General features: G+C 38.7%; 1 protein-coding gene across 1 annotated transcript in view; it reads left to right on the forward strand.

Moving 5' to 3' along the window:
• LOC124622750 (aminopeptidase N-like) overlaps positions 1–27,806 on the forward strand; it is a 270,737-nt gene that overhangs the window by 159,384 nt on the left and 83,547 nt on the right. The window contains exon 7 of the mRNA XM_047148538.1: positions 9,035–9,309. Coding sequence (XP_047004494.1) covers positions 9,035–9,309 — 275 coding nt within the window. The remainder of the gene's footprint in view (positions 1–9,034; positions 9,310–27,806) is intronic.

Consider the following 27,806-nt stretch of genomic DNA (forward strand, 5'->3'; position numbering starts at 1 on the left):
AGTGACTGTGCTTGAGTGTGAGCAATTACACTTCTTAGGCAATTTCCTTAAATTATGCAACAGTCACTCACACTTGCACCAGTGCAGTATAATACAGTACTGATGCTGAATCATGTGTGATCACTATGTTTTAAACCCAGAAAGACCAAAATAGGAAACAAGAGTTTGCCTTCATGCTGGTGCAGGGAATACGTCAACCATCTAGTAGCAGCTGGGCTTCACTTCTGCATATAGTGCCCAATTAATGGAAAGAGCTCCTGCGGTGATTATCATCACCTTAACAGTCGTACTGTACCTGATAACACTTTGGGCCACACATTAAGGACTTCACACATAGGGAGTGCATGGTAAATGTGTCTTCTTTATGATCAATCTAGTGTGTGCATACTACCGAGTACCAGTCGTGCCAGAAGACGTCCCCAAAATGGCTGTGTATACACTGTTCTGACTTTATGAATTTGCCATTTGGTTTATATAATGTCACACTAACTTTTAAAAGATTTGTCAACAATGTGACTCCCAATTTTGAGTCTGACTTTGTTTACATTGACAGTGTGTTAATAATTCATTTACACCAGTTTTTTGACCATCTTCGTGCACACAGTTTGGTCATTAACTCAAATGTGTTTTCAGAAAACAGACATGCAGCTGCTGTGCCACACCATTAATGCCCACATAATGTGGCCTTCACAGGAGAGGGGTCAGGCAGCAGTCAATTACTCACAGCTGGCATCAATGTGTCAGTTTCTGGGAGGGTCACAAATTTTTATCGTTACTTTGTTTGAGACCGGCACCCCTTAGTTTCTACATTTGACACATAAATCCAGCGATGTAGTAGAGTGTCTTATAAAGTGCTAGCAGCTTTCACTAAACTGAAATCCACTTTCACAAATGACACAGTGTCAGTACATTCATTTCCACAACCACCTATGGGCATCACGTGGATGTTTCCATGACAGCAGTGGGTACAATGCTGAAACAGCAGATAAATCAATGCTGGCAGGCGTTAGAATTCTTTGACAAGAAGTTTCTGGTCCATACACGATAGTGAACTATCTGCCACCACTAGAAAGTTTTGACACTTGCTCGAGGGGGAACAGTTCACCTCGGTTACAGACCACAGACCTCTCACGCATCTGTTTCAACAAAGCCCTGACAAAGCTTTGCCACACCAGCTCTGTCAATTAGGTTACACTGGGCATTTCACAAAAAATATCATACACATCAACAGAGAAAGGAATGTGACAGCTGATGCCCTATCTCACATTTGAGAGACCATGAGCATCATGGATTATGAAGCATTTGCAGCAACACAATAACTGGAGCCAAAGTTATATATATGTCTACATCTATACTCTGCAAACCAACATGAGGTGCATGGGAGAGGATACATCCCATTGTACCAGTTAAAGGGCTTCTTCCTGTTCCATTCATGTATAGAGTGTGGGAAGAATGTTTTTCTTCCTGTTCCATTCATGTATGGAGTGTGGGAAGAATGTTTGTTTTGATGCCTCTGTGCATACAGTAGTTATTCTAATCTTATCCTCACGATCCGTATGTGAGCAATGCGTAGAGGTTTGTTGTATATTCCAAAAGTAATCATTTAAAGTCAGTTCATGAAGACCTTCTCAGGATAGTTTATGTCTATCTTCAAGAGTCTTCCAGTTCAGTTCCTTCAGTATCTCTGTGACACTCTCACAGATTAAGCAAACCTGTGACCATTTGTGCTACTCTTCTCTATATACATTCAATAACCCCTTTAGTCCTATCTGGTATGGGACCCACACATTTGAGCAATATTCTAGAACCAGTTGCACAAGCAATTTGTAAGCAATCTCCTTTGTAGACTGATTATACCTCCCCAGTATTCCACCAATAAACTGAAGTCTACCACCTGCTTCACCCACAACTAAGCCAATATGATTGGTCCATTTCATATCTCTTCAAAGTATTACACCCAGGTATTTATGTGTGTTGGCCAATTCCATTTGTGACTCATTGATATTATAGTCATGGGATACTACGTGTTTTTGTTTTTTGGAGTGCAAAATTTTACATTTATAAACATTTAAAGCATGATGCCAATCTTTCCACCATGTTGGAATCTCATAAAGACCTAACTGAATATTTATGTAGCTTCTCTCAGATAGTACTTCATTACAGATAACTGCATCATGTAGAAAAAGCCTGATTTTACTATTAATATTGTCTGCAAGGTAATTAATATCCAATATGAACAGGAAGTGTTCCAATACACTTCCCTGGGGCACATCTAAAGTTACTTCCACATCTGAAGATGACTCTCCATTCAAGATAAAGTGCTGTGTCCTCCCTACCAAAAAGTCCTCAATCCAGTGAAAAAATTTCACTTATTACAGAAGATTTTTGCACAAGTTTATGATCTACAATTACAGTATATACAGCTCCTGGCATTAAATGCACTGATATTGTGATGAAGCAAGCTGGGATATTTTTAATTCCTCTCTTGTTTTGCCATCTGCCTCCTTAAAATTCATTTTTTCATGTCTGACTAATTATGATTAACAAATGTGAGTATAATCTGCATTTTCATAAAAGAGAAAGGTTGGCTCTCAGTTTTAAAGAATATAACACAAGATGTAATGTTGTGCTTAATTTTAGGTATGTAATTGATTTTCTAATTTATTTTGACTATTACTAGTTAGTATCTTTAGTTATCAGTAACTATTTTGTAACTTAAATTCTATTGTCAACTTACAAACAAAAATAAATTCTGTACTAGTTACAAATATTTGGAGACAAATCAATAGCATTCTTTAAGTATTTATTTGGATCTATTCAAAAACATTATTTAAACATTATTTAAACAAATAATGTGGCTTAACGCTTGTAGTAGAAGAAACTGTTAAAATTTTTCGATGTATTTAGTTAATTTAATGAGTTAAGTTTTGGTTATGATTTCTGTAAATTAAACATCAAACAATGTGTAGTTTCAGTGCCTGTTATTGTGATAATATATAAGGACCCGATTTTTGGTCCTGACACAGTCAGTCCATGGCTGATTTTCAGACAAGGAACCTGTGCTGGTTACAACAACAACAATGCATCAACCTTACTGTGAAATAAGTGTTACACCAATAGGCTGTGTGTGAAAACAATGACAGTGTCTGTTTCAAGTTATATGAAAGACTGTGAAATGTGTGGTTAGGTTTTTACTGCTCATAGATATTCAACAGTGATCTAATGTAGCAGTGTGTGGATGTTTGCGTGCAACCTGTTAATGAGGCTTATCAAAAGCTAAACAACAGTTAACTGGCCGTATTTAATGTGGAAATTGGGGGGTTGTAAACAGTAAAAGTAAAGAACTGTGCAACACAAATGTGCACCTGTTGGCTACATCACTTAAAGTAGTCAGTGTTGAATTTCAACCCCCCATTTTTCAGCCAGCATAGCAACACAGTACATCGACACTGAGGACAGTCAACGATGAAATAAAGCAGGTAAACATCACAATATAACTCTGACATGTCAGTGCCAAGAGTACACCCTTTTTTGACAGCTTATTTCTGCCAACAATCCGTCACTTCATTATGTCAGTTGTCAGTTGTCACATTCCAGGTGTCCACAGCACTACCACATTAACCAAATGAGCTTTTGTGTGGCCAATTTTAGGCACAGACTGCAAGACTTATGAGCCTCAGTGCACTGCCTGTCAGCACAGTAAAATTACTCGGCACACTCGCATGCTACACGGTGCATTTCTACCGCCCGATTGGCTTTTTGAACACGTACACCTGGATATAATAGGACCTTTACCACCATTTGAGGGGTTTACCAACTGTCTTACCACAGTTAATTGATTTACTAATTGGCTGGAGTTTTTCCTGATGATAGATACCACAGCAGAGACAGCAGCTACCACCTCATTCTGTGGGTGGATCACACATTTCGGTGTTTCTTTACGTATCACCATAGATCAGGGCAGTCAGTTTGAATTGTATCTGTTTGAGGCTCTTGCCATACTGTTGGGTACAAAGAGGATTAGGATCACAGCATACCACTCAATGGCAAACAGACTGATAGAATGGTTTCATCGAGAAGTGGAGGCATCATTGCATTGTCACAATTTTCAGCGTCGGATGGAAACTCTACCCATCATTCTGCTTGGTGTCAACATGTACATAAAGGAGGAGCTAGGAGCTGCACTAGCCAAACTGGTATATGGACAACTGATGAACCTACCCAGTAAATTCTTTGGTAGCAGTCCAGGTGTGATACTAAAGCAGCAGTCTTCATTATTAAGCTGTGGTCACACTTACGGCAACTGCATCCAGTAGCAAGGATGACACAGAAATCTCATCACCCATTTGTTTCAGTGAGTTGTGAAAGTGCGTGCACATTTTTGTTCTACACAATGCCATGTGTAAACCACTGCAGCCACTTTATAATGGACCTTAAGCCTAGTTTACACAATGACACTTGGTTGCAGGCAACTGCGCTACCGGGTACTGCACATGTGCGCCGCGTGTTTGCGCAACTCATTGGTGAAACTAAAAACTTTCAGCATGTTTCAACTTTGGTGACACTAGTTGTATGAGTTTTGAGGTTATGTGTGTTCATAGAGTGTAGACAAACTGAAATTTGAAGTGGGGAATGGAGAATAATGTTTGCTTTTTTGGATATCCATGCTTTGCATAGGAGTTTGTGGGATTTCAGTGATACTGATTACAAAAATAAGTAACATTTTGCTGCCGCTGAGACCATCATGTGCGATCATGTAATAGATAGTTTGACAATAAGTGAGCTGCAGGGAAAAATGTATTGAGTTAGGAGCACATATACAACTGAATTAAGAAAAAAATAAGCAAGTGTAATTCCTGCTGTGGCAATGTCTACAAGACTAAAATCCCATTGTTTGAGTTGGCCAACTCATTGTTAAGGAATATTGTTGACAGAAGGGAAGGCTATACAAATTCAAGAAGCTGCATTCTTTATTCAATATCCATCTATTTAAAATGTTGTTGTTGTGCTCCCTGTTCACATGTTAGAATTTAGAAATATTGCCATTGTACAGATCTATCTTCAAGAGATTAGTTTGCAAACTTTTCTCTTCTTAATGTGGCCTACTTCAAATAATCATTGTTGCTAATGTTCAATAATTATTAGCATTAACAGTAATAATTATTGTATTAATGAAATAGTGTCATCACCAACTAAAACCGTATCTTATAGTGTGCCGAGTGTTCTCGATTGTAACGCACACAATATGATATGCAGTTTCTGTTCTGAGGACAGTGCTTCAGGCATTACAGTTCCTTTATTCCTTATCACATAATTAACTCTATTTAGCAGAAAAGTGAACAGTTCTGGTGACATTCCAAGATAATTAAAACAACTTCTTCGATTTTCCGTTATAAATTATTTCACCAAGGATGCTGAGCAACCGAGCTGATGTCTTTTCTTCATCTAGTCATGAATCGAAACATGTTTCTTATTTTTTTTCTTATGCAGAGATTCCACGCAACAAGCTTTAACTCCCTCAGAACTCATGCGACATGCAGCTGACAAAACTTTCATTTCTGACACGACTCAGGGCCCCACAAAACGACAAAATTGAAGTGTATACTGGTGTCGCCATGTCTACAGTCATATATGAAACCACTTTCATGCAACTCATTCCACATAATGAGTGGTGTAACCCAACGTTGTCATGTAAACTAGGCTTTATGATGTGCTCAGCAGAGGTGACAAGCAGTTTAAGTTAGATGTTGAAGGAGTTATGACTACAGTGTCAGTGGACAGGATAAAGTCCTTTTACTGCTCCACCTACACTGACTGGGACAAAGCACCCGGACAGTCTGGCACCAGCACATGAGCCCCATTCATTACTCTGCATGCCAGTGCAGGTGCACTGCAATCACTGTCCAGTGACAATGCCGGTGACACTTCAACAGACAAACCCAAGATTTTTTATGCTATCGGAGTGCCACGTATGATTTTACTGACAATACCATTAACGATGGGGAGTGGGTGGGGGGTGGGGGGCTGGAGGGAATGCTGTCATGATGGAGCACATAGTCACATTGTGAGAATTATCCTGACACAAAATGTTCAGAGTCAGAGTTGTGTATTGCATGTTATTTGGTGTTAACTGCTTAACCAGTAATGTTGTTTATTTTTCCTTGATATGTATGTGTCTCCAGAGATATAACTCACTCACATTTCTCTGTATGCTACGTTTTGTTTGATGGTGGAAATATAAATCTTGTTATATGTTGTGGATTGGCATGAGAGCTAACCCACTAATGGTAGAGGAAGCCGAAAGGCACGCGTTTAAGCCCACACAGGCTGGCGTGAGGTCTGGAACAGGACAAGGTATTTAGGCTAGAAAAAAAAGGATGTAGCTGGTGGAATACTTAACTTTAATCCATTAATGGTGAACGTAGCTCTTGTCTGTACATTCTTTACAATATCAATAGCAACTGATAATAGCGCCTTGCTAGGTCGTAGCAAATGACGTAGCTGAAGGCTATGCTAACTATCGTCTCAGCAAATGAGAGCATATTTTGTCAGTGAACCATCGCTAGCAAAGTCAGTTGTACAACTGGGGTGAGTGCTAGGAAGTCTCTCTAGACCTGCCGTGTGGCGGTGCTCAGTATGCAATCACTGATAGTGGCGACACGCGGGTCCGACGTATACTAACGGACCGCGGCCGATTTAAAGGCTACCACCTAGCAAGTGTGGTGTCTGGTGGTGACACCACATTATAAGACCCCACAGCTTCAGTAATAGACAGTCGATTATGAAATTATATCACAGTGTACAATCCTGTTTTTCCAAATATCATTTTCATATTACTAACAGCACATTTACATTTCACTGAATAATGAAGCAGCCAGTACCTGCATATTACTGTCTTAACATTGTAGACCCACACATTTGCCTAAAGGCATTTCAAAATAAACAAAAACAGCATCATTTGCATTTCAGTATGTTATCCTCTTATTCGTCAATGTACATAAATACCAAATTCCTGATAAGTAACAATATTATGAGAAGGAAAGTTGCTACTCACTATATAGCAGAGATGCTGAGTCACAGATAGGCATAACAAAGAAACTCTCACTAGTAAAGCTTTCAGCCATTAAGGCCTTCATCAAAAATAGGTGTTCGTGCACGCGCGCGTGCACACACACACACACACACACACACACACACACACACACACACACACACAACTCACACACTTGACTCAGGCAACTGAAACCACACTGCTTGAGACTGCAGTTGTGTGTGTATGTGTGTTTGTACGTGTGTGTGTTGTTGACAAAGGCCTTAATGGCTGAAAGCTTTAGTTGTGAGAGTCTTTTTTTGTGCCTATCTGTGACTCAGCATCACTGCTATGTAGTGAGTAGCAAAAGGCAATGTCCTGAATGACTGACTGACTAATTCATCATTGCCCAGCCCAAACTGCTAAGAATAGAAACTTGAAATTTGGATAAGGTTTGAATCTTATACTGTAGGCATTGTTTAAGAAGGAATTTTTTGGAATTACAACCTTAAGAGTGTGAAATAGGGGATGAAGAGGTTTTTTTAATGTTGCTATTAAGACCATTTAGAAGCTAGAGCTAAAAAAATGGATATTTGATTTCTTGGTCATAATAAAGAAAAATATGCTTCGGCATTTTTTGAAATTTAACCTTAAGGGGGTGAAATAGTGGGTGAATGCTTTTTTTGGAACTATGTCATTATCATTTTTAAAGAACTACTGAAATACTTTCAAAGCTACATCTATAAACACTGTTGTTCGACTTCTCAGTTACAAATAAAAAAATACATCTTTCAGTGTTTTTGGAACCTGAACCCCTAAAGAGGTGAAATGGGAGGTGATTTTTTTTATGAAAATATTTTATTATGAAAGCATTTTTAAAGCTAAATCTATGAAAATTTGTAGTAGGCTTCTCTGTTAGAAATAAAACAGACACATCCCACTGTTTTCAGAAATTTGATCCCTAAGGCAGTGAAACAGGATCAGACTGATTCAGTGACTCATCATCGCCCTGCCCAAACCCTGATGATAGAAACTTGAAGTTTGAACAAGGTGTGGATCTTATACTGTAGGGATTGTCCAGAATTCCACACCTAAGGGGACAATGCAGGGGATGAAAGGTTTTTTGAAAGTATTCCACTGTTCAGGGAATTTTGAAGCTAGAAATATGAAAGCTGGTATTTGGTTTCTGAGTCAGAAAATAAAAAAAAATACATGTTTCAGCACTTTTGGAAATTCAACCACTAAGGTGGTAAAATACTGGGTGAGAGTTTTTTTGAAAATAAATAATTACTAAAGAGCTGCTTACGTATTTTTATAACTACATCTATGACAATTGGTATTTGACTTCTTGGTTAGAAACAAAAAAATAAAAAATTGTGTGTTTCAGTGTTACTGGAAATTCAACCCATAAGGGAGTGCAATAGAGGATGCAAATTTTTAAGAAAATGTTTTGTTACATTAAAAGAAATTTAAATTTAAATTTATGAAAATTGGTATTTCACTTCTTAGTTACATATAAAGAAATATTTGGTAGGAGATGAGAGTTGCTATGGAAATATCTCTGTAAGAACCCAAAAGGCGTGATTAACGAAAACTTTGGATACCAGAATCGCTGTTTGGTCAGAAGTACATTTGGAAGAGACCATGCATATATGATGTTAATTAATGTGAAAAACTTAGAAGGTGTTGCAGTGTGTGAACAACGTAAAAACTGGATTACATAAAAACAAAACAAAAAATCTCTGCAGGTCATGCTGTCTATGTAAGCAAAGCAGCAGACACTGAGCTACTTAGATTACGAAATATCCAGGTATTGTGTATTTAACTAATCAAAAGTATCAGGAGGTACGTCAGTCTGCATGTGAGTTGGTACCATTGCATACTCCTCACCTAAAAAACTTGTTGTTGCAAGACTGTTAAATGCTGTCCTCCCTTTTTGTGTGATGACTGTGTACTACAGCAATAGTCACACAGTGTGACACCTGTGCCTCGGTACATCTGCAGGCTTCTTCTGCATCAACTACGATGCTGCAAGCTGGCGACTGATCCAGGAGCAACTGACATCCAACCACCTGGCAGTCCCACGTGAGACGCGCGCCCAGTTGGTGTCTGATGTGTTCAGCCTGGCACGTTCCGACCATCTGGACTATGAGCTGGCCCTCAACTTCTCACTATACCTGTACCAGGAGGAGGACTACCTGCCGTGGGCCATCGCCTTCCGCGTCTTCGACTACCTGGACACTTTCCTCATCTCCACTGGACACTACCCTGCATTTCAGGTGAGTAACATTGGCTCTTCCTTAAACATCTGCATACACATTTCCAGAAAAACCATTTTACATGAAAATTTGTCGGAAAAACCTAATACCCAATGGTCTAGTCAGTTGACAAAAGCAGATACTCACTAATCATATTGATATCAGATCAAAAGACTATGAAATGTATAATCAAATACTACATGGTGTCTCCTGAAATTGCTGCACTGAAGATTCTTCTCAGTGAATTTACTACTCCTGGGTGTTGCACAAATAAAAACCACATGTAGCAATTAGTGCCTATGAAACTTGGAGGAATAAAAAGTAAAAGAATACAAAAATACTCAACACACTGGACATGATGGGGTGACCCTATAGGTTCTGTACTGTTTTAATGTGTTGTTCAGGGGTATTTCCTGAGTATTTTGATATAAGGGACCCATTGTCTCTTGCGGCACATTACAGAATACAGTAGAACTCCAATTATTTGGATGACTAGGGACTGGACCCGATCTGAATAAAATATCCATGTAATTGGATATGAGGCGGTACCCAAAAAAACTGGAACTATTTTTTAAAAGCTATATCTTTTCATATTCTCTGCAAAGGAACCTTATCCCCTTCAAACTACTCTCCATTACAACTAATACATTTGTCCCACCTGTACTTCCACTGTTCAAAACGTTTTTTGTTGTTATCATTAGAAATTTCTGGCAGTTCCTTCCTTTTTTTTCTCACCTTCTTCAGTGGTATCAGGTCAGTGTCCTTTCATTCCCCTTTTCATGTATGGAAATAAGAAAAAGTTGCACAGAGCCAGGTCAGGTAAGTAAGGTGTGTGGTATCATGCTATTTTTATACAAAAACTGTCTAACAGAGATGGCTGTGTGTGCAGGTGCATTGTCATGCTGGAAGAACCAGTCTCCTCTCTGCCACAAGTTGAGTCTTTTTTGATGAACACTGTTGTGCAATCTTCTTAAACCTTCCAAACAAAAGGTTTGATTGATGGTCTGACCTGGGGGAACAGACTCTGAATGAATTACACCCTCGGAATCAAAAAACCAAATCAGGACTGTTTTGAGGATGTTTCATTTGACACAACAACATTTTTTGGACGGGGTGACAATGACATCTTCCACTGACTTGACTGTTGCTTTCTTTCTGGGTCATAACCGTAGCACCATGATGCATCACCAATAATAGCCTTTGACAGAGAATTTGGATTAGTTTCAAGCAGTTGTTTCAAAGCACAACATGTTTCAACTTGACATTCCATTTGATTGCCAGTCAGAACCTGAGTAACAAACTTGGCAGCAACCTTTTTCATTCCAAAAATCTTCCATTAAAATTCTGTGAGCTGAGGTCCAAGGTAACCCACTAATCTCTGGCAGTTGATCAATTGTCTGTCGACAGTGTGTCAGCACAAGCTCTCAAATTTCTTCAATATTTTCTTTGATTTGGGTAGCTGATGGATGTCCAGAACGACGTTTGCCATCAATTGACACGTCACCATTTTTAAATTGAGCAAAACACCCGTACACTTTAGTTTTTCCCATAAAAAAGATTCGCCAACATTTTAACTGAACAGAAAACAAAATTTTGCAGCTACACATTGTTCACTTAAACTGGCCACTATAAAAAACAAAATGAGAACAAAACAGGCCTAGTTAAAACAATCACTGCAGATGAACAGAACAAGCCAGATCGACAACATACGTGGCACTGAACTGGCAATGACTTGCACTATTCCCGCCTAGTGGCAGAAATGTACACTACACAAGCTCTGCCCACAGCAACATTATTTGAGTTTTTTTTATACCTCCTTATAAATCATGGAATCAGATCGTATCTTTATAAAAAGCTAAATTTGTGTGTGTTACTAGAGTGACATAAATTTAAGGAGTACAAAACATTGTTATTTAGATTTTGTACAGTACTGTAGTTAGATACAGCATCAGTTCGTGAACACGTCGATGAATGTCAGTTGTTTTGCTGTCTTCAATCATTCTCCTGCAGCCAAGTCTCGCATCTGCTTGACAATGAGCAATTGTGTACAGTCATACTCAGGCTGCCACACCATCCATGTTAGTGCAGTGTCAAGACATACAAACATATCTCTGGCTGACGGTCCCGCATTTGGTTCAGTGGCAATGTCATCCTCCTGGCCATCAGTTTCTCCTCTCACACTTTGAATGATTTCATTTTCATTGAGAATCTGAACTCTATCATACAAAGAATCACAAGCTGGCCACTCACCTACAGTCTCTGCACCACAATTAATACATCCAGGAATTTTCAAAAGGATCTTTCTTATGTCCTGAAGTAATTTCTTGTCCTCTTCCCCTTCTTTCTTCCTCTTTCTTTTCATGCTTCTTCTTTTCATCTTCAACTTTCTGTACCTCATCTTTGTTTGAAATTCCTTTCAGTTTATTCCAAGCTCTTTTTATTGTGATTGTCTTCACCAAATTCCCTGCTTCTGCCACCATGTAAGAGCAGCCTTTTAAATTCAATTTTGGTGGGAAACCATCATGCCTTCTTCGTTTCCATCTTCTGTGGAAAGCTGTCTTAGCAGTTTTCTTCTGTAATGTCACTTCATAGTTTTGATAACTGATTGGCCCATTGGCTACAGCAAACTTGTTATATTTGGTGGGAAGAAGAGCATTTCGAAACACCCATTATCTCTATCAAGAAGACTTCTTGTGGGATGGGTGGGTATATTGTCCAGCATGAACATTTTCTTACTGCCTTTTTTCCCTAAGATATTTTGGTATTCTTGTACTTCAGGTGTGAAAATTGAATCTACAGTTCACGAAAGAGAGTAGCAATAATCCAGACCTTTGGTTGATTCTTGTAAAGGTTGGGAAGTTTTTTAACGTTTTTGAAAGCCTGGGGTTTTTTGATTTTCCTATTGACAGAGAGCCTTCCAAATAAGGCCTGTCTCATCTTCACTGTGTAAAAATTCAGGATCATGATATTTTCCCCCAATTTTGCATTTTTCAATAAAATTTTCTGTAGCTTTTATGTGTGCTGATAGCTATTCGCCACTTAAATCCAACTCACAAATACCGTGCCTTCCCTTGAAATTTCATTGTCAGTCATTGCTCACTTTAAATGAAGACAAACTGTCTATTTTGTAGGCTGAAAGTTCTGCATTTTTGTAAACAATTGGCTCTGAAGGAGGGTTTCCCAAAGCTCGCTGCTCCAAAAACAACACAAATATGGCCTCGTCAAGTTTTGTTACCTGTTGTTTTCATTGCTTTCCTCAACAAAGTCCCATTTTCATGATCAAGGATAGACACTGAGTTTTAAAATTAAGGACCTTTTCTTGTCTGAATTTCTTGATGTTGCCATGCTAAACATCTCTGCTAACTGCATACCACTCTGCCTTTGTGTAAATGTTCAAGAACTTTTACTTTGTCTGCCATCAAGAAGAAAACACATTTCCTTTTAGAAGACATGTCCACACAGTAAATTAAAACATACACACAGAAGAAAATGAAAGACATGGGAAGCAGAATACACAGCAAGAAATCAGTGTATATGTGAAGGCCACAACATGGACTAACGTATGTTGCACAGATAGGCACCTCAAACAAAACAAAGCCCATATTGCTCATGAAGCACTGTGTGTACTGTATTCAATCATCATGGGAAGATATTTTGTTTTAATACATTCGCTGCAGATTCATTTTAGAATGATAAAGGTACATACAATGTACTGTGCACTGTAATAACTATCAAACAATACAAACCATTTTAGTTGTACAGTACAAATTCCTTTTTCCTCGTATAAATCTGTATAACATCAACATCTACACTCTGCAAACCACTGTGAGGTGCAGGGCACAGCATACATCCCATTGTACCAGTTATTAGGGTTTCTTCCTGTTCCATTGACATTTGGAGTGAGGGAAGAATGAATGTCTGAATGCATCTGTGTGTGCAGTAATTATTCCCATGTTATCCTCATGACCCCTATGTGAGTGATACGTAGTGGGTTGTAGTATATTTCTACAGTAATCATTTAAAGCCAGTTCTTAAAACTTTGTTAACAGATTTTATCAGAATAGTTTACATCTTATCTTTAAGATAAGTTCCTTCAATATTTCTGTGATGCTCTCCCATGGACTAAACAAACCTGTTACCATTTGTGCTGCCCTTCTCTGTATATGTTTAATATCCCCTGTTAGTCTTGTCTGGTATGGATCCCACAAACTTGAGCAATATTCTAGAATTGGATACACAAGTGATTTGTAAGCAATCTCCTTTGTAGATTGATTGGACAGTATTCTACCAATAAACTGAAGTCTATGACCTGCTTTACTCATGGCTGAAGTTGTGTGATAATTACATTTTACGTCCCTGCAAAGTGTTACACCCACGTATTTGTATGAGTTGGCTGATTTCATAAATGACTCATTGATATTACAGTCTTAGATTACTATATTTTTTGCTTTGTTTTGTGAAGTGCAATATATTACTTGCTAAACATTTAAAGCAAGTTGCTAATCTCTTCACCACTTTAAAACCTTATCAAGATCTGATTGAATATTTATGCAGATTCTTTTGGGTAGTACTTCATTACAGATAACTACATCACATCCAAAAAGCCTGAATTTATCATTTCTATTGTCTGCAAGGTCCTTAGTATACAATATGAACAGCAGGAGTCCCAGCACACATCTTTGTGGCACGCCCAAAGTTACTTCTACATCTGATGATGACTTTTCATCCAAGATAACATACTATATCCTCACTATGAAAAAGTCCTCAAAGCAGTCACAAATATCACTTGATACCCCATGTGATCATACTTTTGACAATAAGTGTAGGAGTGGTACTGAGTGAGATGCTTTCCAGAATTCAAGAACTACAGCATCTACCCGATTGCCTTGATCCAAAGCTTTCAGTATGTCATGTGAGAAAAGTCTGAATTGAATTTCACATGACTGATGTTTTCAAAATCTGTGTTGGTTTGTGTAGAGGAGGTCTTTTCGTTCAAGATACCTCGTTACTGTGTTCCAGATAGTTGTAGTTTAGATGGTTTGAGTTTTATTTAATTGCAATTCCAATTATATCCGTGGGCACTGACATATAAAAAATATTGGGGGGGGGGGGCTATACTGGGGGTCTTTCCCTGGGAAATTTTCTAAATTTTAGATGAAAAATAGTGAGTTTTAAAGTTTTTTTAAGCATTTTAGAGTCATATAAACAACATTGGTACTGGACTCTTGACAACGCGACACTCTGAGAAACTTGACAAGCGTGACACATTTTTCAGCTTTCAAAAATGAAACAAAACATAAACACACAAGGTATATTCATAAAAAGCTAATTTAATTTATAGCCATAATCATTCTTATAGACTATTATAGAGCAGTGAATATATAGGTCTAAAAAGACTGAAATTATATTTAAAATAATCTTAATCTATCATTAAAAGAATAAAACATAAAATATTGCTGTCACACAGAAATAGCACTATGATTAATAACTGAAATAACTAATTTAAGCTTAAATAATTACTATTAAAAACAGTCTTGATCACAATTTATTTTATAAGGTGACCGGTTTCGACCACTGCTGTGGTCATCTTCAGACCATTGAGTGGAAACCCCTTTCTGATTCTCCAACAGAAAGGGGTTTCCACTCAATGGTCTGAAGATGACCACAGCAGTGGTCGAAACCGGTCACCTTATAAAATAAATTGTGATCAAGACTGTTTTTAATAGTAATTATTTACAATTTTATTGATCACTGCTGTTCCCATAATGCATTCAAAAGTAATATAATTTAAGCTTACTTTGAATAGGGCTCAGGGTCCATTAACTAAAAACAATATCGCAAAGTTAATGCTTTAATACAGTTAATAAAGTTAATACAGTATGCCTAATACTTTCAGTCAAAAAGTATGTAAATAGCAGGTTTTAATTGGGTCTTACACCCTAAAAGTATTTAAGTATTTGAAAATAACTAATACAGTACTGTAGTAATACAGTTCTAAACTAGTACTAATATTTTGATACTGAAAATTTAACATTATGTGTGTGTTCTCTATTTTATAAAGATTTTTTAATATTGCTCTAAATGCCATTATTAGGGCTAGAGTGTCTATAAAGGTGCAAATGTCGGCTGTCTGACTGGATTACTGAATATGTAGTCACTGATGACTGGTCGGATATCCAATTCATCCAAAACATCTCGGTAGGCATGAAGAGCAGCCAAGTTGTTCAATCGCTTCTCTTCCATTGTTGATCGGAGATATGACATCAGACATCTAAGGGCACTAAATGACCATTCTGCTGTTGCTGTTGTGATTCCAACAACTTGGAGAAGCTTAATGCACTTGACTACTTCACATAACTTTTCTCCAACTGCAGGCTCTTGTGTAATGTACTTTCATACATCATACATATTTTTTAAGACCAGTTGTTTTTTATTGGTGATATCGGCTAACATATTCAAGTGTAAGCACAGTTACTCAATGTCTAGGTCATTTTTGAAAAACTCAGTTGATTTTTCCAAATTTGTTTCACCTTTGCTTACTAAAAGAAAGCACTCTTGCTCAACTGCAGTGACCTGGGTGAGTCCAGTTGAAAGCAACCAACTCAGTAATGCATTAATTGCACCGTTTCACAAACTTCAATGTAAGTAGATTTGTAGTATTCCTTTGGGGTTCTGAAAGTGTGTGGTGAGCTGGCTTCATTGTTTTTATACTTCTTTGGTATACTTCAATTCCGAGGAAGTGAAGGATCATCAACTTGTGAAGGTTTTTCTTTTAAACACAATTCCCAAAAGTGTTCAAAACTATCATGCCTTCCATTCAATATACAAATCAAGTCCTCATATATTTTTTTCCAAATCAGCAACACTTAGATGAGGGCATTTAATTTTTTCATTAACATCCTTGACTAGGTTCATTGCCTGGCAATAAAGATGTATAAAGAAATAAATCTTTAATTGTAGCACTGACTCACATTTGTAACCTGCCTGTATTTTGTCCTCTGCAGAAAATTTTTCAAAAAACTCTAGAAGTTCTTCAACATTTTTCAATATTCTCAATATACTAGAAGCTCACATAGTCCATCAAGTCAGGCAAAGGGGTCATAGGACAGCTTGGTCGCTGGCACTCTCACAGCGTATGCTTCCGAAAAGTCCCATCCTTTTGTTGGATTCCCTTACAGTGTTTATTAAGTCCTTGGCTAAAGCCATAATATCCCTCATAAACGTAAGATGGCAGGGACTGTCTACAACTGCCAAGTCTAAACCGTGAGCAGTGCAGTCCACATAATGTACTTTTGGTTATACATCCAAAACCAGCATTTTTAGTCCTTTGAACTTACCTCTCATATTCGAGGCACCATCATAGTACTGTCCTCTTAAATTATCCATTGACAAATGAAGATGAGCAAAAACATCTTTTAAAATACCAAACAGAGTTTGTGATTCATAGTTGGGGGTCTCATATAAGCCAATAAAGTCTTCATTGATGGTTAAGGAATCATCAACAGTATGAATACAAAGTGACACTTGTTCATGAATTGAAGACTCACTTGTTTTGTCAACCACAATAGAAAAATGTTCAGCCTTCTTGATTGAAGCCAATACCTTTCTCAACACACACTTTCCTAGTAGATCAATGATCTTGTTTTGAATATTGTGGGTCATCTACTTATACCCTAAACACCCTAACCAATCTTTAAACTCAGGTGTGTCATTCTTTTGAAGTTCCAACAACTGAAGAAAATTTGGCTTTACGTCTTTGTACCCCCTAATTGCTAGTCCTTGTTGGCATAGAAATCACACAGTAGTAAATATTGTCTCAAGAGCTAAACAGCCTTTCTTCTTATCACTATCTAACTATTCATTCAATTAGGAGGCCCCACTTCAGTTAGTGACAGAATTTAGTTTCAGAACACCTTCTTTATGCGTAAATGTATTTTCATGAAGATGGAATTTTCCAAAAGCTTTTTCTACTCAGAAAACCCTATGGAAGTAAATGCATCTTCTTTTTCTGAAGAAAATTGTAATAGATTTGTAGCATCTGCCTCTTTGCAGGTTGTGCAGAAAACATTTTTGGTAGATGCTTCATATTCTAGCCATGTATATTTGATCAACCAAGACTTCTGAAATGATATTCCCTTACAGGATTGTTAAGGTTTCAGCTGTGAACAGTTCTTGCCTGACGATAATGAAGCAATTGATGATACAATAACTGTTTGAGGTTGACTTGCAGTATCATCAACTTCCAAGCATGCCCTTTTAGTAACAAATTTATCCATTCCAAACTTAATTCACAATACACTAAGAGACTAAAGCAAACGAATAAAATATAGTCATATAAAATAGTCCACTAGACACTACAGTCAGAAAACTAAACATGTCTGCAGCATGCACTGAATGAAACTATCCAGACTGAATGACTGTGACAGCAGGATGGGCTTTGTATAGCCGCAGTGTCATAATGTCTCAAAACGTCAAGGCGACATGAGGCGGAGCGTTCCAGGTGCTTCTGCTCCAGTCCTTTTGATGTCATTGCAGCCGCAGCACTGGCCTGCCAGTGCCAGACTTTACCCGAAGGTTTGCACACCAGGACAGATTCTAAGTGTCTTTCTTATAAATTACAGAGTGCAGCAATCAGTTATCCTTTTTTAGATTTTATTGCACAAATCCAGATTTCGGCTAGTAGCTAGCCATTCTCAATGCACTATTTTCTATTCTGAATGCATGTAAGTCCCTGTTGTTCAAGCATCAGTCACAGTTCTATTCAAAGAACTGTGACTTATGCCCAAACAACAGGTACTTACATGCAATGTGAACAGAAAATAGTGCATTGAGAATGGCTAGCTACTAGCTGAAATCTGGATTTACATAATAAAATCTAAAAAAGGAGGACCGATTGCTGCACTCTATAATTTATAAGTCACATAACAGTCACTGAGTACACCCACTTTCCAAGTGGAAGGTAACCTGATGAAAATTCTAAGTGTGCCTGCACCACCATAACACTATCATGGTTCACACAACTTTTTTTCAGTTAACCTACTTACTACCATAATAATTATTTGTTTTAACTCATTACTGAATGTATTTTGAAAGGTAACTATCATCAAACAAGGAAAATAAAAAAGTCCGACATTATTTTGTGATTTTACAAAGCATAATATAACTAATAACTTTTTTAAATTATTGGGGGAGGGGGGGCTCCACCCCTCCAAATGAATTTTTGAGGGGGCTCGGGCCCCCTCAGGACCCATGGAGTCAGTGCCTGTGATGATATCTTACTCCGATTTATTTTTGTGTGTGTAATGCACTGAACATACCGACACAACTGTGCAGTTGTCTGCTGTGTGTCTTGTGCTTGCTGCTGTCAATGGTAATGCTCACTATCCAAAACAGTTTGGATTCACTATTGTTCATTTCTATCCCAGGTTGCACATTAACAGTGGTACACAGTAGTACGGACAGGTTTACTGATGAAGAGTTGGCTGATGTGCACCTCATTTATGGGTACACTGAACACAATGAAAGAGTGCCACGTTGACACAATACTCAGTTTTTCCCTCAGTGATTTCAAGCACATCACAGTACATGTGCATCTGAGGCTTACTGCATTACTCTGTGTTTTGTGTAGTGTGTTTTGGTGATTCCATATTACACAATTTCCCCTGTCATGAAAATATTATCACAGAAGGAAAGATAAATGGGGTAACAAAGCAAATGAAGAATAATTACATTATTACTTTGCAATGAGCCACCAAACACGTGGATCCCTTGTAATAAAAATACTCACAAGATACCACTAAGCAACCTCCAAAATATTTTGTCAGTGTAAAGCTACATAAATAATTTGTTCAGTGTACTAGATATAAACAGCACTGAATAGGATAGGAGAAGGAGCAAAGGAATTTTGTCAGAATAGCTCTTTTCCTTCTAATATACAAATACAAAGCAATTCCAATTACTACCACTGTGAATACCTTAGTACTAATCATAATTTGTAGGCTTAGAGAAAGCTCTTGACAATATAACTGACGTACACTCTTTGAAATTCTGATGGCAGTAGGTGCAAAATACAGAGAGAAGGGCAGCAACAGTTTAGGAAGGAGTCAGATAAGGCTCTACTCTATTCCCAATGTTATTGAATCTATACACTGAGCAAGCAGTAAAGAAATCCAAAGAAAAAGTTGAAGAAGAAATGAAAACTTTGAAGTTTGCTAATGACACTGTAGTTATTTCAGAGGTAACAAAGGACTTAGGGGAAGCAGTTGAAAGGAGTGTACAGTGTCTCGAAACCTACATCTACATCCATACTCCGCAAGCCACCCAATGGTGTGTGGCAGAGGGCACCTTGAGCACCTCTATCAGTTCTCCCTTCTATTCAAGTCTCATATTGTTCGTGGAAAGAAAGACTGTTGGAGTGCCTCTGTGTGGGCTCTAACCTCCCTGATCTTATCCTCGTGGTCTCTTTGTGAGATATACATAGGAGGGAGCAATATACTGCTTGACTCCTTGGTGAAGGTATGTTCTCGAAACTTCAAAACAAGCCTGTACCGAGCTACTGAGTCTCTCTCTTGCAGAGTCTTCTACTGGAGCTTGTCTATTATTTCCGTAATGCTCTCACAATTACCAAATGATCCTGTAACGAAGTGCACTGCTCTCCATTGGATCTTCTCTACCTCTTTTATCAACCCTATCTGGTACAGATCCCACATTGGTGAGCAGTATTCAAGTAGTGGGTGAACAAGTGTACTGTAACCTCCTTCCTTTGTTTTCAGATTGCATTTCCTTAGGATTCTTCCTATAAATCTCAGTCTGGCATCTGCTTTACCGACAATTAATTTTATATGGTCATTCCATTTTAAATCACTCCTAATGCCTACTCCCAGATAATTTATGGAATTAACTGCTTCCAGTTGCTGACCTGCTATATTGTAGCTAAATGATAAAGGATCTTTCTTTCTATGTATTCGCAGCACATTACACTTGTCTACATTGAAATTCAATTGCCATTCCCTGCACCATGCGTCAATTTGTTGCAGATCCTCCTGCATTTCAGTACAATTTTCCATTGTTACAACATCTTGATATACTACAGCATCATCCGCAAAAAGCCTCAGTGAACTTCTGATGTTATCCACAAGGTCATTTATATATATTGTGAACAGCAACGGTCCTACGACACTCCTCTACGGCACACCTGAAATCACTCTTACTTTGGAAGACATCTCTCCATTGAGAATGACGTGCTGCATTCTGTTATCTAGGAACTCTTCAATCCAATTGCACAATTGGTCTGATAATCCATATGCTCTTACTTTGTTCATTAACGACTGTGGGAAACTGTATTAAATGCCTTGCAGAAGTCAAGAAACACGGCATCTACCTGGGAACCCATGTCTATGGCCCTCTGAGTCTTGTGGACAAATAGCACGACCTGGGTTTCACATGATTGTCTTTTTCAAAACCCATGCTGATTCCTACAGAGTAGATTTCTAGTCTCCAGAAAAGTCACTATAGTCAAACATAATACGTGTTCCAAAATTCTAAAACTGATCCACGTTAGAGATATAGGTCTATAGTTCTGTACATCTATTAGACATCCCTTCTTGAAAATGGGGATGACCTGTGCCCTTTTCCAATCTTTTGGAATGCTATGCTCTTCTGGAGACCTACGGTCCACCGCTGCAAGAAGGGGGGGCAAGTTCCTTCACGTACTCTGTGTAAAATCAAACTGGTATCCCATCAGGTCCAGCGACCTTTCTGCTTTTGAGTGATTTTAATTGTTTCTCTTTCCCTCTGTCATCTATTTCAATATCTACCATTTTGTCATTTGTGCAACAATCTAGAGAAGGAACTACAGTGCAGTCTTCGTCTGTGAAACAGCTTTGGAAAAAGACATTTAGTATTTTGGTCTTTAGTCTGTCATCCTCTGTTGCAGTACCATTTTGGTCACAGAGTGTCTCGACATTTTGTTTTGATCCACCTACCGCTTTGAGATAAGACCAAAATTTCTTAGGATTTTCTGCCAAGTCAGTACATAGAACTTTATTTTTGAATTTATTGAACACCTCTCACATAGCCCTCCTCACACTGCATTTCGCTTTGTGTAATTTTTGTTTGTCTGCAAGGCTTTGGCTATGTTTATGTTTGCTGTGAAGTTCTCTTTGCTTCCGTAGCAGTTTTCTAATTCATTTGTTGTACTATGGTGGCTCTTTTCCATCTCTTATGATCTTGCTTGGCACATACTCATCTAATGCATATTGTACAAAGGTTTTGAGCTTTGTCCACAGATCCTGAACACTGTCTGTACTTGAGATAAAACTTTTTTGTTGACCCATCAAGTGCTCTGAAATCTACTTTTTGTCACTTTTGCTAAACAGAAAAATCTTCCTACCTTTTTTAGTATTTCTATTTATGGCTGAAATCATTTCTGCATTAACTGTTTCAAATATTTTGGGTCTGTATGTCACCAGAAGGTCTAATATGTTATCAACATGAGTCAGTTCTCTGTTTAACCGCACAAGGTAGCTTTCAGGTAATGCACTTAAAAAGAATTCACTGGATTCTTTGCCCTGCCACCCATTATAAAGGTATAAGATGAGGATTTACAAAAGCAAAACAATATTATGAGAAGGATAGTTGCTACTCACCATATAGTGGAGTTTCTGAGTCGTAGAAGGGTACAGCAAAATGACTGTCAGAAAATGTACTTTTGGACAGTAAGGCCTCTGTCAGAAATAGACAACACACACACATGCACACTCAGACAAACGCAACTGGTACATGTGTGACTGGAGTCTCTGGGAGCTGAAGCCAAATTGTGAGTAGCAGTGCATGATGGGAGAGGCGACTGGGTGATGGGGTAATGAGGAGGCTGGGATGGGGAGGAGGGGGAGGAATAGCTAAACTGCAACCCCTGTGCTGTATTCTATGTGGGCATGACAACTGACAAGCTCTCTATCTGCATGAATGGCCACCGACAAACTGTGGTCGAGAAACAGCTGGACCAGCCCATTGCTGAGTATGCTGCCTAACATAACATCCTTCATTTCAATGACTGCTTCACAGCCTGTACCATCTAGATGCTTCCCACCAACACCAGATTTTGTGAATTGCACAGGTGAGAACTCGCCCTGCAATATATCCTATGTACTCATAACCCTCCTGGCTTCAACCTTCATTAGTCATTGTCGTTACCTACCAAGCCCCTTCACTGTTCCTGTTCCAGCACTACACAGTCCTCATTCCAGCAATGCATCCTCAGTCTCTTTACTTCTCTCCTCTTCTGCTATTTTGAACCCCACCCCATCTAATGTCCTGAATGCACCTATCTCCCCTACCCTCTCTCCACCTCACAGTTACCTCCCCCACCCCCATTCTGCCCCACTGCTCGCAGTCTGACTTCAGAGCTGTTGGAGGCTATGGTAGTGTGTGTGTGTGTGTGTGTGTGTGTGTGTGTGTGTCTGTGTGTGTGTGTGTGTGTGTGTGTGTGTGTATGTGTGTGTATGTGTATGTGTGTGTGTGTGTGTGTGTGTGTGTGTGTGTGTGTTTTGTCTATCCTCAACAAAAACATTATTGACTGAAACCTCACTTTCTGACAGTCTTTGTCTCTGCCATATGATGAGTAGCAAATACTCTTTTCATAATATTGTTACACTCCATCCTGGATTTTCCAAGGATAATAGAAGGTAGATGAATTAAATCAGGCAATGCCGAGGAAATTAGATTAGGAAATGAGACTCTACAAGTAGCACATGAGTTTTGCTATTTGAGCAGTAAAATAACTTACTTGGCTGTAGTAGAGAAAATATAAAATGTAGGCCAGCAACAGGAAGAATCTCAAGGTATTTGTCAGGAGTGTAGCACTGTAGAGAAGTGAGATGTGGATGATAAGCAGCCCACATGAAAAGAGAATACGAGCTTATGAAATGTGGTGCTGCAGATGAATGCTAAAGATCGGATGGGTAGGATGGTTAGCATAACTGATGAGGAAGTGTTGAACAGAATTTGTGAAAAAGAAATTTGTGGCATAAATCAACTAAAAGAAGGGATCAGTTGATAGGACACATTCTGAGATCTCAAGGAATCATGTTTAGTATTTGAGGGAAACACGATATTTAAAAATGGTGAAGTGAGACCAAGAGATGAGTACAGTAAGCAGGTTCAAATGGACGATGGTTACAGTAATTGTTTGGAGATGAAGAGGCTTGCACAGGATGGACTGGTGTGGATAACTGCATCAAACCAGTCTTTGGACAGGAGGTCACAAGAACTGTGATAATTTGTTGTTACAGTCCCATCAAAATTACTTGATAGTTGACACCTGCCACTTGATGCTACAGTCTCGCCACAACTGCTGCCACCTAGCACTTGTTATAGGTGCCACACAAACATGATGGGTCCATACACAAATGCAATTGATGTGTAATGTGAAGCAATGTTGGAAGCAGCTGCCGTGAGGTTTGATGGGAGTTGTTCTGTTGACAGATGGTTTTGAGGAACCAGTGACTGTACTACAGCAGACAATGTGTCTTCTAACCCTGAATCTAAACCTGTGTCCTAAACTAACCACAAACTAGTAATGTGCAATATAACAAACAGTAATCAGCAGTCTGTGGCAGAACTAGTGATTAAAGCTAACCTCAATGAGCAAAGTGAAGACAAAAAAATACCAGTTTCAGCATTACAAACAAAATGTAAATTCTTACTGTCTCCTGTTACCTGAAACTACCCTCGAACTAGCGACAGGAAGGTGCATTCATTATCAACTGCCAATCACTGCTGGTTGCCGCTTGGTTGCAGGATATAGGTGACACAAGCAGATTCCAAATAAAAAAGAATGATAGGAAGAAAAATAAGAGCAAATTAAAATGTCAATATGGTGTCGAAAATGGTGCATAACAGTATTAGAAATAAAAAAAAATTACATTGAGATTTTTAAAAAATCTGTTGTATTTGGTGAGATTCAAACCCATGATCTTCTGCATGTGATTTTTATGTGATAACAACTGTGCCACACCATTACCTAGTGGAAGATTGTTATATTTATGAGTGTGATGATCCAGTCGGAACAATTAATTGCAGTCTTAAAAAATTTGGTTTCACACAATGACATGTGGGCATTTTGTTAGCATTGTTGTGTGAGTATGTGTGTGTGTGGGGGGGGGGGGGGGGGAGGTGATTGGGTGGCCTATTTCTGATGAAGGCTTAGTTGGCTGAAAGCTCACTTTCTGACAACCTTCAAACTCTTATAACAACAGTTATTGGGAAAATGATAAAAAAATTTTGTTGCTGCATTGAGAACTTGTTTCTGAGCCACTGACACTACAATAAAAGGCAATGAATGTCATTTTTTCCTCTAGTGTTGTAGGTATTGAAATCACTACTTTTCTCAAATTCTGATGGTTTATTTATGTAAATTTTCATTAGCAGTTACTGTGTAGTTGTAGTTAAAGCACAGCTACTCACAGAGGTCCACTGTAGGTTTATCATTGTTGTTGATGTGTTCTTCAGTCCTGAGACTGGTTTGATGCAGCTCTCCGTGCTACTCTATCCTGTGCAAGCTTCTTCATCTCCCAGTACCTACTGCAACCTACATCCTTCTGAATCTGCTTTGTGTATTCATCTCTTGGTCTCCCTCTATTATTTTTACCCTCTGCGCTGCCCTTCAATACTAAATTGGTGATCCCTTGATGCCTCAGAACACGTCCTACCAACCGATCCCTTCTTCTAGTCAAGTTGTGCCATAAACTTCTCTTCTCCCCAATCCTATTCAACACCTCCTCATTAGTTATGTGATCTACCCTTCTAATCTTCAGCATTCTTCTATAGCACCACATTTCGAAAGCTTCTATTCTCTTCTTGTCTAAACTATTTATCGTCCATGTTTCACTTCCATACATGGCTACACTCCATGCAAATACTTTCAGAAACGACTTCCTGACACTTAAATCAGGTTTATCGTATGGCAGCAAAACTGAGTAGGTACTCTAATATGTTACTGTGGAATTAATTTACACTTAAAAAATTGGTTCCAGTTGTGGCTACTAGGTGCAAATCCAACACTGTGAATGAAAGAAAGATGTCTAGAAATGTTTCCATTTGTAATGGATTAGGAACAGGACATGGGGAGAAAAGGTCAAATAAGTGAGGAAGACATAATGTTGATTTTATTATTAACCACCACTAACACAGTTTGTAGAGTATGAGCACCAGAAACGTTGACGAGATGCTGTATAGTGCTAGGTATGCACCTGGTGAGCAAAATTAGAATAACTTTTTTCAGTGTAGGATATCTACCAAGTTTAGCTGCCCACTGAACCTCTGTGAGTAGTTAAACTTAAGTTATAACCACATGGAATATGTATTGTGATGGTTCAGTAGCTAAACTAAATTGGTTGAGCATCTCAGCTTCTTGCTGGTCAAGTTTTCATCAAAATGCACACCAAAAACTTGGAGCATTGTACTGTGTTTACTGGCTCCTGTTCATGTGCTAAATTGATTGTTGATATGCCATTATTAGTTGTGCAGAACTGAATATGGTTGGTTTTCTCAAAATTTAGGGAGAGTCCATTTTAAATAACCAGTTAATAATTATTTGCTATCTCTCAAAGATGATTTATTGCAAAACTAGTATCATATGCAAAAATTATCAGTTTTGCTTGATGAATATAAAGTGTAACCAATAGTAAAGTAGCAATAGTAGTGGGCCCAAAATTAAACCTTGTGGGACTCCCTTTTTGATTTCTCCCAATCCTAAAATTCGCTCTCCTTCCAACACTGTTTGAATTTTTCAGTATAACTGTTTGCATTCCGTTTGTTAAATATGATTCAAACCAGATGTGCCTAACTTAAGTTCTTCTGAGGTGATACAGTGTGTGATGTGAGATGTCGCAGTAAAGGTCATGCAATGTGACAGTTGTCTGTGCAACGCTCGTTCTCCCACAGGAGCGATACGATGAGAACAGAGGCACAGCGTCCAACAACAGCCTCACTTGTGACACGCTGCTGCCAGCCTCCTTGTGGACAGTTTCCTAATATGTCACATATTTACTCAATACTGGGAAGAGGTGTGGTTGTCCTTCCAGCTATAAAAACAATTTTTATAGGTTACATCTATGAAAATAATCAATTTTTGATAATATCTTGAATGTATTAATCAGCTACTGCGACAAAGCTGTGACTTCCTAAAATCATGCCCTGAAATGAGATCTAGTCTGTCTGACATTTTATGTGCCACATCTAGAATAGCTTTTTATCACTCTCCCAATCCCCACAATATCTTGGTGAGACCCTATGTTCCTTCTGTACCCATCTCCCTACCCTAAGGCTCCTCCCCCTGTGACTGTCCCTGCTGCAAGACTTGCTCTATGCACCCCCCTACCACTGTCTATATCAGCCCTGTAACTGGCAAAACATATACTATCAAACATGTGAAATGACATGTTACCTACCACCCGTTACGTAAACCCTGTTTGGTGTTTTACATGGTGTGACTGACACCGAGTTATCAGTCAAGATGAATGGACATAGGCAGATGGTGTATTCTGGAAACACACAAAATCCTGTTGCACAGCATGCTCTACAGTATGACAGTCTTGACCTTGGCACCTGTTTCACCATGTGTGCCATCTGGATTCTTCCCCCAGACACCAGTTTTTCAGAACTCTGCAGGTGGTGGTAACTGGTGCTGCAACCCATCTGGCCTTAATTTGCTTTAATTTCTCTGGTGTCAGCATTTCTTCACAGTAACGATTCCTATCTTCACTTTCTTTGTTTCCTATTTCTTTCACTATATCTTTCATTTTCTGACTTGCTTCATCCCTCCCCATCTTTCTCCACACCTCTATCACATACTGCATGCTTAGCTTTACCTTCTTATTAACTTGTGAATGCTGTTTTGGCAGTAACCTCTGTCTTGCACATTATCCTGTCTTCCACATTTAAGCACTCAGATTTTCAAATCCCACCTGGTGCAGTCCCCAACAATCAGTATTTCCTTCTCATCCTGAACAGTAAGTCTCCTCTGGCCTGGGGTTCTGGGCAACTTTTGTGAACTGTGCCTCTTTTCCTAAATCTCACCAGTCCTTTTCCTTCACCCCTCTTCTTCCCTCTTCAGCCCTCTACCAGAAGTAGTGACTGGCTCTGAAAGGTTGTGAACTTCAAACTTAAATACCTTTATATGCGAGTTCATCTGCCACAGCTCATTGAGTAGATTTTTTCATTATCCATACAATTCTGATATGTTACAGTACCAGAGAAGGAAATTTGCTACTCACCATATAGCAGAGATGCCGAGTCGCGATAGGCACAATAAAAAGATTCACACACTCATAGCTTTCGGCCATTAAGTCTTTGTTTTAGAGTGTAGTTTCAGCTCTCTGAGACTGCAGACATGTGTGCATGATGCATTTGCGTTAGTGTGTGTGTGCGTGTGTGTGTGTATGTGTGTCTACTGCTGAGAAAGGCTTAATGGCTGAAAGCTATGAGTGTGTGAATCTTTTTATTGTGCCTATAATGAC

This window comes from Schistocerca americana, chromosome 7, assembly GCF_021461395.2.
Source record: "Schistocerca americana isolate TAMUIC-IGC-003095 chromosome 7, iqSchAmer2.1, whole genome shotgun sequence".
Lineage (NCBI taxonomy): Eukaryota > Metazoa > Arthropoda > Insecta > Orthoptera > Acrididae > Schistocerca > Schistocerca americana.